The sequence below is a fragment of the Prinia subflava genome, chromosome 3, assembly GCF_021018805.1.
Source record: "Prinia subflava isolate CZ2003 ecotype Zambia chromosome 3, Cam_Psub_1.2, whole genome shotgun sequence".
Classification (NCBI taxonomy): Eukaryota; Metazoa; Chordata; class Aves; order Passeriformes; family Cisticolidae; genus Prinia; species Prinia subflava.
The window spans coordinates 21,181,982-21,196,318 of record NC_086249.1 but is presented as its reverse complement, the minus strand read 5'-3'; the positions used below and the strand labels follow the sequence as shown (position 1 = coordinate 21,196,318).

General features: G+C 49.1%; 2 protein-coding genes across 4 annotated transcripts in view; both read right to left on the bottom strand.

Annotated features, from left to right (window-relative positions):
• Positions 1–7,262, bottom strand: part of MYO7A (myosin VIIA) — a 96,456-nt gene extending 89,194 nt beyond the window's left edge. Inside the window, exon 1 of the mRNA XM_063394352.1 lies at positions 7,172–7,262. The gene's annotated coding sequence lies outside the window, so the exon portion shown is untranslated. The remainder of the gene's footprint in view (positions 1–7,171) is intronic.
• Positions 7,263–10,850: 3,588 nt separating this feature from the next.
• CAPN5 (calpain 5) overlaps positions 10,851–14,337 on the bottom strand; it is a 54,882-nt gene continuing 51,395 nt past the window's right edge. For all 3 annotated transcript variants that reach the window (XM_063394349.1, XM_063394348.1, XM_063394350.1), the window contains exon 13: positions 10,851–14,181. In XM_063394349.1, the coding sequence (XP_063250419.1) occupies positions 13,999–14,181 (183 nt within the window). In that variant the 3' untranslated portion in view covers positions 10,851–13,998. The remainder of the gene's footprint in view (positions 14,182–14,337) is intronic.

Below are 14,337 nucleotides of genomic sequence, written 5' to 3'. Positions count from 1 at the left end.
CTGTAAAATTAAGTGGAGACTCTGCTCTTCCCTTTCATGGTACCTTTGGTGCAATCACCATCACACCCCTCAGGGCAGTATCAGGCAGTGCTGGGAGACATCAGCCCTGTAATAGTCCGGATGAGAGGGGGACAGACACTCCCTGACTCATTGGCTGCACATGCAAAAGGTTATATTAATTTTTCAGCTGGGGATTCTGAGTCACAGGGGCTGTTTGCTGCTGATCTGCTGCTCTCCTTGCTGAGTGTTATTCAGTGCATGGGATACTCTGCTCTAAAGGGCATCATCTGGATGAGCTGAAGTCACTTGTATAGGTCAAAGCAGAGTTAAACTAAAGGGCACATAAAAAGGTAGATTTAGATTGGATATTAGGAGGAAATATTTTACTGTGAGGGTGGTGAGCCAACGTCATGGGTTGCCCAGAGAAGCTGTGGCAGCCCCATCCCTGGAAGTGTTCAAGGTCAGGTTGGATGGGGCTTTGAACAACTTGGTCTAGTGGAAGGTGTCCATGTCCTGTCCTCATGGCAGGGGGATTGAAATAAGATAATATAAAAGGTCTCTCTCAACCCAAACTATTCTATGATTTTATATCTTAGGTGTTGCATAGGCATAAAGTAAAAGTCATTGCATCCTGAAACAGCCTGGATGGACAAAAGCACAGCAGTCTCCAGTAAGTAGTAAGCAAACAGCAGAGCCAGAAATAGATCGATTTTCACCTGTGAGGAGCAGTGCTTACAAAAGCTTCATTTACAATGACAAAATCCCAAACAATAAGATTTCGAGATGGTCAGTAGGGGATAGCCTCTCCTAAGAAGACCTTCCTGCAGCTGAGGCATCCATAATAGCTTTCTCACCCCACCTGACATGTCCAACAGGCACTGGCATCATGCTGCAGGGCACCAGATTTCTCCCATGCTCACCTGTGTCTTTTCAGGAAGTGTCTAGGAACTTTGTTTCCTTGTTACAGCCCAAATTTGAAGTGAGCTTGATCACTGAACTACTGTGATTAGGTGACACATCTAAAGGGACAGGCAGAGTGACCACACAAGCCTTGTTTCCTATGGAAATCAGCCTAGATGAGAAAGCCAGCTTTAATCAAGTCCTTAAATTATTCCAGCATTAACAAGCTGCTCTGTTCCTACCCTTCTCTGCAGTACTTTGAGATACCCACACAAAGAAAGGGATGGCTGTTGATAGTTGGCATTTGCTCTTAGGTACACTGAAGAATTCAGTGGTTTCTGGAGACAAGTCTCATTTCCCTGGCTGAGGTCAGCATCACAGCTGCATCTGAAAAGCCTGACTTTTGTTCCAGCCCTGTTTACTTAATACCTTCCCTGAATGCTGAGCTCAGGGCTGGGAGGACAGGACCTGGTTTGCTACTCTGAAGAGTCATCTGCCCTGGGAGAAAAACAGATGTAACAGGGCATTGGGGGAGATCTAGAGGTTTTTTTCCTAAGAGCAATAAGGCTGCCCTAACAGCTTTCACCTTCTATTGCCCACCACCCTCATTTGTATTGCTACAATTAACATGGATCAACTGCAGTCCTGATTTACTTCATCATTTGGCCAAGACCTAACAAGTCTTTTTCCAGCCATGGAGAACTCATGCAGTCTTTCGGCAGACTTGACTTGACGAAGGCTCTTACACAGAAATTACAGAGGAGATGACCACTCCTTTGCTTCTGCAGACCAAAAACCTTCTGTGGCTGTATGAGTGACAAACCCAGTGTGTGTGTGGTTTCTGGAGTTCATCTCAGCCCAGGGTAAATCTGCTGGCCTTGATGGCACTGATCCAGCAAAGCTGAGGGATGAGAAGAAGCAGGACAGAAATAGCTGGGGTATCACAACGTAGCAGCAACCTCCACTGATGCTGGAAAACACCCAGAGGCTCAGACGTGGGAGGCAGCACTCTGATGTGCTCTAGCTGGGCTTGCAGAGCTCCTTCCACCTCACACAGCACACACGTGCTGGACTCCTCTATCCCAGTGCAGGAGGTCTGCCTGTCCCCCCAGCCTCAGCCAGGAAAGAGGACCCTGCCTCTGGTGATGAGAGGTGGTGTGGTCTGTGTGTGCTCCCCCTTCCCTTCCAGCCCCACTGCTACTGTGAAGCTGCTGGAGCCCACTGAGCTCAGCAGGAGCTGTGCCTTGGCTGGCAACTTGATGCCACCAAGAGGCAAAGCATTTTCTTCTCCCAGCCTCTCTGCTGGCATGAATTCAAACTCCTGTACACCAACACACAGCAGGCACATGGAAAACTGACTTACAAAGCAAGCCTCACCCCAACAAAAGCACGGGTCAGCTCTGGGAATCACAGGAGTCCACACACAAACCCCAGCTTTTCTAGCAGAGACCCAGCTGATCAATATATTTGTGGCTATTCCCCAACGGCTTTCAGGAAATCTGATACAGAACCTGCAAGAAGTCCCATTAAGCTCCTCTCTGTATCAGCTGGAATAAAAATATTTTCAATGAAAAAAGAAGAGAACGGGTTTTGTTGTATTTCCTTCAAACCAAATGACATATGGCACTTGTACTAAAATGACGTGCTGACACATTATCTTCTCCAAGATAACTAAGAAGTGCAGTGAGGCCGATATCTTAGAAGAATTCTTTGAAGGAGGATTTCTGGGCGTAAACAACTTTTTAGTGAGCTGAGCTGCACATAAAATAGCCCTCAATGGATCCAGCCTGTGGGCTCCCTATGTACTATATTTCTCTGACAGAGAATGCCTAAGGAGCAGTATAAAAGCAGATGTAGTGGCATTACTCTGCAATATTCCCCCAGAAATGAATAATTTGCACCTCAAGAACCTCTAGAGCAAAAAAGGAGTAGTTTTATTTTTCCTTTAATATATATGCTCTATTGTTTTAGAGGCTTTTTTTAAAATGAAACTTGTCCAAGTGTTTTTTTTAACCTAGTACTTTGAGAATCCACGGGGTTCTGCCATAAGGAGCACCACAGATGCCAGATTGTGCAAACGCTTTTTATCTTTGACCCTGGTCTCCATAAGCTTTATTTGATGCTCCCTAGTTTTTGTATTTCAAAGGAAAATCTTTCTTTTGCATTCACCCTGCAAACATGATCTTCCAGGATCTATAATATACCTTCTTCCCAACTCTTCTCAGCTTGGAGCCTTTGTCTAAACAACTGTTCCTCCTATGGAAGGTGTTCCAGATCTCTGACCATCTTTCCTTTCTCAGAATTCTCCCCAGTGCAACCATTTTTGTTTCAGATGACTTGAAATGAGATGAATCATCTAAGGAGTGGAATGTGCTCTCTGAACGGTGGCAGATATGAGGAGGAACACAGAAGGGCTTGTTCCCAGTATTTGGGTCCTGGTCCCAGTCCAGCACAGCCCAGAGCACCTGTTCCCTGTGCCCTGGTGTTTCGGGCAGGTCAGTCCTGCTCAGGTGGAAGGTGTTTCCCAGCTGCAACCTGCAACCCTTACCAGACTACATCTCAATGATCAAGGCCAGGTTGGACAGGACCTTGAGCAACCTGGTCTAGTAGAAGGTATCCCTGCCCACAGCAGGGTGGAAAGGCATGAGCTAAACTCTAAAGTCCCTTCCAACTCAAACCATTCCATGATTCTATAATATTCCTAAAAGTCTTTACATTTACATGGAGACATTGACAGCTACCACGATCCCAGATTTATCCTCCCATTTACAAGGTTAGGAACAGCTGAAGAGAGTGGCTTTGTCTGATGGGGCGAAGCCCCTTCCAAGCACAGCTCCCACTGCACAAGCCAGTGTCAGATGGGGAGAGAAGAAAAAACCAGGATTCACAGAGGCCCCATTCTCCCAACACTCCATGTAACATCAGGCATATCCTCTTGCAAGTCTTCCTCCACACTCATAAAGGAGGAGACCAGGCTGGTTGTGCAGCAACAACAGCAGTGCAAATCTCCCTGCCAGGCACCTGTCAGTCTACAGCCAACCTTACAGTGTAAGTTTTAACTCCTCTCATGCATGTGAAACTGTGTTCAGGTCATCTGCACCCTGGTAAATGCTGTCATTACACCAGGTTAAATGCAGGAAAGGGGATGGCAGCAGCTGAACCAACATCCTGGGAAAGGCATTTGCTGGACTGCAGTCTAAGAAGAGCTCACTGATTTTCTGTGACTGCTCTGAGGCTGACAATGGGACCAAGCACTCAGTTTTTAGATTCCAGCTGGGCTGAGGTAGAAGCTGCTACCTAGCTGCTCAGGCTGGGCAGGTCTGGGGGTACTCATCTAATAATACCAAGAAATGAAGGGGTCCCCAGAGATTTATGGCTATGGATTTCCAACTCTTCTATTTTCATTTAGTACTCAATCTACTTCAGATGCCTGTTTTTCATTGGATTTTCACATTTTGCACTCGCTTTGTGCAGCTGGGCGTAACAGCACTCTGCTCTCTACTGGTGTCTAACTAGAGAGCTTTATATTGGACACTGGGACAACTTTCCTTGCAGAAAGGGTGACCAAGCACTGGAGCAGGCTGCCCAGGGAAGCAGTGGAGTCATCATCCCTGGAGGTATTTAGAAGACGCGTAGATGTGGCACTTGGGGACACAGTTTAGTGGTGGACTTGGCAGTGCTGGGGTGAGGGCTGGACTTTATGATCTTAGAGGGCTTTTCCAGCCATTGTGTTTCTGCAGTTCAGGGCAGGGGCCCTGTGCACAGCTCCAGGCACAGCAGGGGTGGGGAGGGTCTACCTAGGGCTGGACAGACAGCACAAACATGGACACTGCTGGGGCAGCGCTGTCCTGATGAGCTTTCTGGCTCGATCCAGCACTTCACTGGGGGTCCAGACAGTCACAAGCACACAGGTTCATCCCATATCAGTTCTCCTTGCACATTGCCTAGCACAGAGGAGGCTTTCACAGTGCAAAGCTGTCTTATATGCTGTCTCCATATCCTGCCAAACCCTTGGTACAGTGACACTTGTCCCACTCTGCTTTGGGAGAAAAAAAACACTGGCTCTGCTCCAACAGAACAATAAACCCTGCTTTTCCTCTCACCCTCAGATGGGATTGGCAGGGCTGATGTGACTGACTGGACTGATGGTCTTGATGTGGACAACCAAAAACATGCCCAGGACTGAGTGCCACCAGCCACCTATCCTGTCAGCCCCTTTCTGCCAGGCTTGGAATCTGTTCTCTGCAGCTCCAGGAAAGGCTTTGAAAAAAACTATTAGCTGACAATGCCTTCATTAATCACAGCATAATCCTTTCCATGGCAACCCAAGGATTGCGAAGTCACAAGTTAGCAAGCGTAAGACAGAAACACTGTACAGCAGCCCTGGGCCCGGGGAAACTCCACAGCTAGCAAGATGAATCTGCTACTCCGAGGAGGGGAAATTAGTTAGAATTACTATTGCTTTCAAAAGAGGGTCATGCCTGCCCAGGATTCAGATCTCATAAACACCACTGTCTGTGGGGAGGTCCTGCAGCTTCATGAAGTTACTCCAGTCTCACCCCAAAAAGCCCAAGAAGTGACTTTGATCCCACGTCTTAGTTTTACAGAAGATCAGCGCTTTCAAACAGGTCAGGGAGAGAAGAAGGACAGCTTGTCACCAGGCCATCACCACAAAGTTAAACACAATTTAGAGACACATATTTGGGAATTGTAAGGGCTCAGATTGCAAAGCCACGGGTGAAAATAATTTTGGCCATCAATGAACAGGAGAAAAGTGCCGTCCTGGACTTTTTTTGGCCCATTTTCATCCCTCTTTGGTTTTCGATGGGACAGTTTAGGCACAGGGTAGGGAGGAGACTTCACAGAGTCTCATAGGGATGCAGGTTTTCACTGAAGTTTTGGAAAACCTCAGTCAAAGCTGCAAATCCATTCTATACCTTCATACTACCCATGTTGGGAGCTCACAGTCCCTCACCTCACGGGAAGAGTGAGACCCATTGCATCCTATAGTGGAGCATGGGGGAGGAGTCAGCCTGCAACAACCACGTCCTTGCCATCAATATGTAATACATAGATTAACCCCACAAGGTTGGTTCTTGGACATCCTTTTGCCCAGACTATGGAGAGAAGCACTCACACCAACACCACAGCCCAGGGCTGTGAGAGAATCACCTCTAGCTTCTGCCACCTCCTTCTGCAGGGGAGACTTAACAGCAAGGGACAACCAGGCAATCTTAGACCCACCACAGTGCTGCCTTTCAAACTCCCCCTCCATTTCACCTACATGACAAGTCCTCCACCAGTCTTCCCAGAGACACCAACATATGCCAGTTCCACTGTTTCACTTTCCTTAGGACAATGTAATTGTAAATATCCTAGGAAATCCTGGGATTTTTCTTTGGTATTGTGCTCAGCTGGCTCAGCACAGCCCATGTACAAAACACCATACTCCCAAAGCAGGCAGCAAAATGCAGACTGCTTTGTGGGAATTGCCTATCCCATATCAAGCCTCAGTCCCTTCCCAGGGATGGTCCTAATAATTTAAATAGCCTGGAAGGTACTGGCTGCTGCTTACCAGCACTGGTGTGACACCCCCAAAACCAGCCTGGGCACAGTCCGTGCTACGCTGCAGCCAGGGAAAACTTGTGCTGTTCCCTGAAGAGCAGCACCTGCCTGAGCCCAGGCTGTGCTTTATCCACCTAAACGGTGTGGTTGGAGCTGTGTGAAAGCAGGGAGAGGGTGGAGGGGACTGGGAGGACACCTGGGCTCTTGTGGCACTGCCAGTGGATCCATGCAGCAGGGACATCCCCCAAAGCCTCTCCCCACGTTTAAGCATCTCCAGAGGTACCCCTGAACATGAAAGGGCTGTGGAGCAAAGGGCGGAGGGCTGTACACCACAGAACGGGAGGGCAATGCCCTCCACCCTTCACTCCAGCTCACTGCTGGGTGACCCCAGCCAAATTAAGCAGCAGCCAGAAATTACCGAGCCGCTAATCCATGCTGCCGGAGCCGAGCCGGCTCGGGTCTGCCGGGCGCTGCCGGCAGGTCTGCGGTCGTGTCACCTCCCCCTCCCATCGCGCCCAGCCGCTTGCCCAGGTTTGATCCGAGTCGCTGCCCGCAGCCCCGGCGGGTGCACCCCCACCCCTCCCACCCATCGCGCCTCACCGCGCCCCACCGCATCCCCCGGCACCCCCATCGCAGCCCCGCTGCACCCGCCCCGAGCACCCCCAGCCCGGCTGCCGCGGGTGCCGCCAGCCCCGCTCCGCCTCACCTCAGCGGGGCATGGCCGGGACGGCGGCGGGGAGCGGGCGCTGCTGCCCGGCGGGAGCGGAGCTGCCTCCAGCACCGAGCGAGGGCAGCGCCTGCCCCGGCTGAGCCTCTTAGCGGGGGAGGAGCCGGGCTGCAGCCAGCCCCTGGTGTGCTGTGGGTGTGGTGTGGGGCTGTGAGCGTGTGTGGGTGTGCCTGTGGTACCTCCGTGCCGGGAGCCGCAAGCGCCGCGCTCCCGCAGCATCCCCGCTCTCCAAAGGTGAGTCCTCCTGCAGCCCTGGAGTCCGCCCCGGATCATGGTATCATAAAATCATAGAATGGCCTGGGCTGGAGGGCACCTGAAAGGTCACCTAGTTCAACCCCCCTGCCATGGGCAGGGATACCTTGCACTAGACCAGGCTGCTCAAAGCCCCATCCAACCTGCCCTTGAACACTTCCAAGGATGGGCATCCACAGCTTCTCTGGGCAAACAACTTGTTCCAGTGCCTCACCATGCTCACAGCAAAAAATTTGTTCCTAATATCTCATCTGAATCTCCCTTCTTTAAGTTTAAAACCATGCCCCCTTTTCCTATCACTATCTGCTCATGTAAAATGTTTTTATGGCACCCATGCTATGAGTTTAGCTGCAGTTTCAAGACCTCGTTGAGCAGAGCCCTGATAGATCCCTAGGGAAAGGTGTGGCTGGAAAGGTCCTGCTAACCTATGCACAGAGGTCTCTGGGCTGTGCAGGGTATTGAGGTCCTGTGGGGTGAGGCCAGCAGCTGACGGGCACCCTTGTTTGAATGCACCAGCCTTGTGCACTTGTAAATGTGAAAACTGGGACAGGAAAACACTCGAGGACCAGGAAACTCAGAGCTGAAGTTTTGCCTAGAAGCTTAACTCTGACCTGGTGACTCCCTTCCCAAATCTGGGCTAGTGTCTTTTTTCCTTCCCGCTGAGAAAGGTGGGGTTGGATTTTAATTGTGCTGTGAAGCATCACTAAAGTTTCTTACTTAGGTATAAAGCTTGTCATTTTAGCTAGTGAAAGGTGCAAATTGCACCATTTTATTTGCAGTGTTATCATAAAAGTTGTTTCTAATCTCCACTTTGGAATGAGGGTGCTGAAATCTTCTTGGGGACGTGATTGAATGCGTTTTTTTGGTGATACTGCAGAAGTAAGGAGAAATAAAAGGGACCCTCCTTGCTTCAAAGCTAACCAGGAACTCTGCTCAAAATGTAGAAGTCACAGCACAGTCAGCTGGTTGCTTCCCTAGCCCTTAGAAATGCCCTGCTGATGCCCAGCCCTCAGCCCCGAACAGACTCAGCTGCCTTTAAGCTCAGGACAGATGATCTGTGCCCTCCTGGGGCCATGCCCAGCGTTGCTCAAGCCCTCCTCACTGTGTCAATGTAGTTGGTGTGTGTGTGAGGGCAGATTCTGGCTGTGTCTGGGTTTTGCTCTGGACTGCATCTGATGTGCTTGGAATGGCTTGGGCATCCCTGCCTCATGCCCACAGGCCCAACATGCCTGTGTGGAAAGGCAGCGAGGGAGGCTCTGCTAGGAGCACAGGGCTGGACATGCTTCCTGACTGCTCCACTGCGTTTGGAGGTGGGATTTGGGGAGTGCAGGGAGCCTTCAGACAACTGCACAGAGCAGACTCCAGTGGCTGATCCCTGGCTATTAACCTGGGCCATTGGCCAAGGATGCAGCAGCATCCGAACAGTTCTGAGGGACAGGCAATGAACTCATCCCATTGCTGAAGGCCCTTCTACCTCTGCAGCCCTCCCTGCTGGAAATCCCTCATCCTTTTGAGTGGCAGGAGGCTCTTATGGCAGGGAATATACACAGGCTTAAGGTAGGAAAATCATGGCTATAGGGGATACAGATACAAGAAGAAATTCTTTAGCAACAACTTTCAGTCATGGGATGGATGTCTGCTCCTCCGTGAAGATGTTCTTTCAGGTCAAAGGCAGAACCCTGAACTGCCAATTTATCATAGAGTCATAGAATTCTAGAATCAGAGAGCCACAGAATCACAGAATGATTTGGGTTGGAAAGGATCCTAAAGATCATCTGGTTCAAACCCCCCTGCCATGGGCAGGGACACTTCTTCTAGGCCAGGTTGCTCAGAGCCCCATCCAGCCTGGCCTTGGACACTTCCAGGGGTGGGACATCACATTCACAGCTTCTCCGGGCAACTTGTACCAGTGCCAGGCTCACAATAAAGAGTTTCTTTCAGATATCTCATCTAACCTCATCCTCTTTCACTTTAAAGCCATTCCCCACTTGTTCTATCAAAATATGCCCTTACAAAAAGCCCTTTAAAAAAAGCCCCCTATGAAAGCTAATATGAAATTATATGATTTGTGAGCAGAAATCCCTGGCAAATGACCATGCTGGAGGGAGGAGGAGATGCTGCAGGACCCTTGGTGAGCCTGGGCTCCAGGATCTTGCCTGGAGCTGTGCACTACTCTATTACTTGCTGCTGGTTTCCAAACATGCACAGTCTCTGCACATCTCCCCACTGATGTGCTGAGGTCCCACCAATTCCAGCACCCCTAACTCCATGCTGCTGTGCACCACCAGCAGACACAGGCAGGGCTGCAAAGCAACCTACACTTTTAAGCTCCCTGCCCCAGTACCAGCAAAATCAAGGAGTGGATGTTGGTGGGACAGCACAACCTCCATGCCTACATGATGGTCTGTGGCTTATCCAGGCTTGCATAGACCTTTTTTTTTTTTTTTTGGAATGTGCACAAAGCCAGACTCAGTGAAGACACATGGTCTACACCAGAGCTCCTGTGCTATGTCCAGCATCAAGCATCACAGCCCCACAGGTGCCCTGCCAGGTCTACTGCTCAGGACATCCTCCAGGAGAGGATCAGGATGTTTGGGACACTGAGGTGTTTGTAAGGCTTTCTCCCTACAAAAGGTCCTTGCAAGCTGTTTCAGTGGTGGAGGCAGAGGAGTAGGATGCTCATTCTCAGTGTATAAATTGGTGGCACGTTTTGTCCCACAGGATGATCCCAGAAGCTGAAGAATCTGGGAAGGTACCACCAGCCCAGAATAAAGGGACTTTTTCCAGATGTCTGCTCCAGGCTCTTAAGGGTGGGCTGCAGAAGCACACAGCTCCTTCATGCTGCAAAGCCTTTGGGCACAGGCAGCTGGTGGAGGGAAGCTGAGATGGAAGCAGGACCCCAGAGCCAAAGCTTTGGGTGTGTGTGCTACAGCAGCAAGACTGGAGATTCCCATGGGCAGGGCCTGGCTTTTCAAATGCTCCCCATGTGCATTGTGCAGGTTTGTTTTCCGAGGGAAAGCCATCCAAAATCTACTTCCTCCTTCTACTTTGCCCATGAACTCTCCCCCCCTCCTTTTATTTTTACAGCAATCTACAGAGCTCTTTTCCAAGTCAGGTGAGGCTCAAAAAATCAAGTTCCCTGCACTGTGCAGTGAGTCTGGGGCATAGGATGCAAAGGTTCATAGTCAGAGGAGGTTACCCATTCCCACCGAGGATTTTCTCAGCGAATGTGAGTGCAACCTTGTGTGAAAGACTCATGCAGATCACCCTGCCCTAGTCTCAAAGTCTACAGAGAAAATAATTTGAATTGAGTTAGGCGAATCAAACAAATTCAAAAGGCTCTGCAGAGCCACCTTGTGCCCATCAAAAGCATTCTGGAAGAACACAGCAGTTCAAAGGCAAGGACTCTGAATAAAATATACACAATTTATTTATTTATAGGAGGTTTACAGCTGTACAATATTGGCTTTCTGTTTGGACCACTCTCTGATCTTGTGCAGCATGACACGTCAGTGCCTTTGGAGATGAAGACAAGTCACAGCCTGTTTTAACAGGCAGATGTCACACAGAAATGGATTCCACAGAGTGTAATGCCAGGCTGCTTGCAACCATTGAAATGATTAACAAAAGAAATGATTACCAAAAGAAATGTGAAATAAATCAGACACGTGTCCTACCCCACTCATGAGGGACTGGAAAGTGCTTTTCAGACCTGCCCTCATCTCAAAAAAAAGCAAACAAACAAAAAAAACCCAACCCAAAACGCCCTGAATAGTTCTGTTTACTTCATTCAAAGAGAAAAGGCATCAACTACAGGAATGGCATTTCAATAATTCCCCTCCATCATCTGCTCTACAAATAAGAGAAGAGTAAGAAAGGTAATTTTTTCTCTTCCATTGGAAATGTAGGGGAAGAAGGCTTCTGCTCTAACTTTTCCAAAATTTTTTTCTTAAAAAAAGGACAAATATTACTGATATTAAGACAATTTGGTCCTGATATAGAGTGATTTTTTTAAAAGAAGCTATTAAAAAGCTGCCTTTCCTCTCTTTATGGCTTGATTCTCTGTAGGTGGGAGGAGGCTGCCCTTGGGTACCAGGGCACCACCGCTCCTTGGTGAGCTTTGGCACTGCTCCTTGGGGATCACGGTGCCATTTGGCACATGGCAGGGCACTCCTGGACAAATGGCTCTCCTTTGCTGAAGCTATCCACAGCCTGATTTCCCGAGAAAACAAGGCTAGTGCGGGCAGGCTGGACAGCTCCACCTGCTGATGATGGTGCAAAGGTCCTGACATGTTTCTGCGATGCCAAATAGCTCATCCCCCTGCCGGGTGAGGTATCTTTGGGCATCCCTCTCATATATCACTCTGAACATAAGCCTGTGAGATTTTCTCCTGAGACCCAAATCATATCTTCTAACCCCACAATCCTGCTCCCATTTATTTTCAGTGATGAGTCTCATAAACAAAACTAGGATAAAATCAAAATATCTCTGAACTGGTCTTCCTAAATTCAAGGATTTGCTTTGACCTTGGGATCAAAAAGTTGCTTTACCTAACTAGGAGCTTTTAAGCCAATTCTGCAAGACACTGAAATAAACTTGGTCCCAGTGATGGCATCTGGAGTTGGAGGATACTCAGTGCAAGCCAGGAGTAAATGAGATCTGGAAAGAGCATCATGGGGACCACTGCTTGCCTTTATGTCCTGAAAAAGAAGACCTAAGAACATAAGCAAATTTGGTAAAAAAGCAAATTCATAACTGCAGGACTGTGAAGATGAGGAAAGGAGAAAAGCAGCCTGCAAAAATCAGTGCAGTTGCACCATCTGCTTCTGGTTGCACCAAGAACTGAGCTAGCAGGTACTTTGGGGAACGCTTTACCACATTTCAGACTTAGCAGACCTTTATGGACTTTTAAAAAAACCCAAACAGACTTGCAGGACAAACATGGTTATTTAGTAGGACAAGAAGAAACCCTTTGCTATAGCAAAAGAAGGCTTTCCTGTTCACTTTTTTTGCAGGAAAAGGACTCTGCTCAGATCAAAATTTACCAAGATTCAAAGATTTCATCATATGTAATAATTTTCATTTGCATGCAGGTGACTGCAAAACATTTGCTTAGAAAATCTGACAGAAAAATCCCTTAACTTGCACCACTTTAAAGGCACATGAATAAAAAACCCCGAACAACAGGAGAAAAAAAATGGTTTGAAACTTGTCCTAGTCAGCTGCTGAAAGGCCAGACAATGGGTTGTTGTTTGGTTTATCTGGGATGGTTTATAAGAAGCCAGATTCTGCCACCCAGTGGAATAAGGAAGATTAACCCAGTTTTCATGGAAATCAGGAGCACACCCTAGCCCTAGACACGTCCCCAGGGATACATTTGGGTTGTGTTCATGAGACTGGCTCTAGGACTGTGCAACTCATCCTCCACAACAGAAGACCTGAAATTAAAGGTGAGAGATGGACACTGGCATGAATTAAATATTCCCAGCATTTTCAGGCTGCACTGGGAGCACTGCTCCTCTAGTACAAGCTAAAATCCCTCTATTTTTAAAAAGAATTTGAGAAAGCGAGGCACTGAGAAATGATGCAGCGTAGGCAGCAGTACAGATGGAGCCATGGAGCAAAGCTCCACATCCCTTGAACTTGACACTTTGGCCTTCAGAGGAACGAATCTTCTCTTCCCTAAGCACTGAACTGCCCCAGCAGACAACCCACCCCAGCTCCTGGGGTGAGCTCTTGGGATGGGGACAGCATGGAGACACGGAGACAGCAGGCACCACAGGAGTTCAGGAGGCACCCACAGGAGCTGGGTCCAGACTGATTCAGAAACCTGACCCCAGAGAACAGTTATCCCACCACAGCTGGTAACACCTTTCTGTACTTCAGACTTGCATGGGGTTGAACAAGACCTGCATGGAGACAGCTCGTCCCCAAAATCGTGGAGCCTTTGGTCTTGTTGCCCCTGTGGATCTGGGCTGCCTTGGTGCGTTTTCCTTGCAGTTGCAGTATGCAAACTCATACCCAAAATCATCCTACAGGCCCTGATCTGTTTTTGCACTCCTCCTTTGCTGGGGTGCCTCCATGGGTAAGCGATTACACGGCGATTTCAAGGGACACAACTCCATGCACACTACTCTTAACCCAAGCAGACACATCGAGGGTGCACTGAAGCAGCTGGCGGGGCCACGGTGGCCACACGTGTGCGTGGTGGCACGTGTGTGTGCCAGCCTGTGTAAACAAACAGCCCCAGGGCATCGTGCTCTGGCTGTCAGGACACACAGCGTGCTCACAGCGGGCCCACGGCACAGCCAGGGGGGCTGCAGAGGACGCCAGCAGAAGGATCGTTGCAGTTCCCCCCCACAAAAAAGGCACCATTTTTCAATGCTGAAAACACAAGATTGGCTCCTTGGAGTGGAATGCATGCGTGGTTCATATACACTTGGCAGATGGTAGGCAGGCTCTGTGTGTCTCTCTCTCTATATATATTTATATGTAGGTATGTGTGCATGTTTATATTCACATATGTGGCACCAGAAGAGTCATCCTTGAGTACTCAGACGTTGGTGAGGATGTTGCTGCTGAGCAGCTTCACAGCAATGGTTCCAGGGAGGTCGTTTGACCTCCTGTTCCCCTTGTCCTGGAGGTGCAGCGTGTGCACCGACTGCCGGTCACTGGGATCCCCCGTGAGCACCACTTGGCCCAAGAACTCGTCACTTATCAAGTTGTGGTTCCAGATCTGTGGAAACAAAACAGGGATGAGGGCAGTCCCTTCAGGGATGCAGCCAACCTTCACGAACTAGAGCGAAGGGTCACTGGGGACACACCCTGGGCTGAAGCCAGGGAGATGGTGAGGTGTGGGGGTGTCACTCTGGCAGTGAGAGGGGTGAAGGAC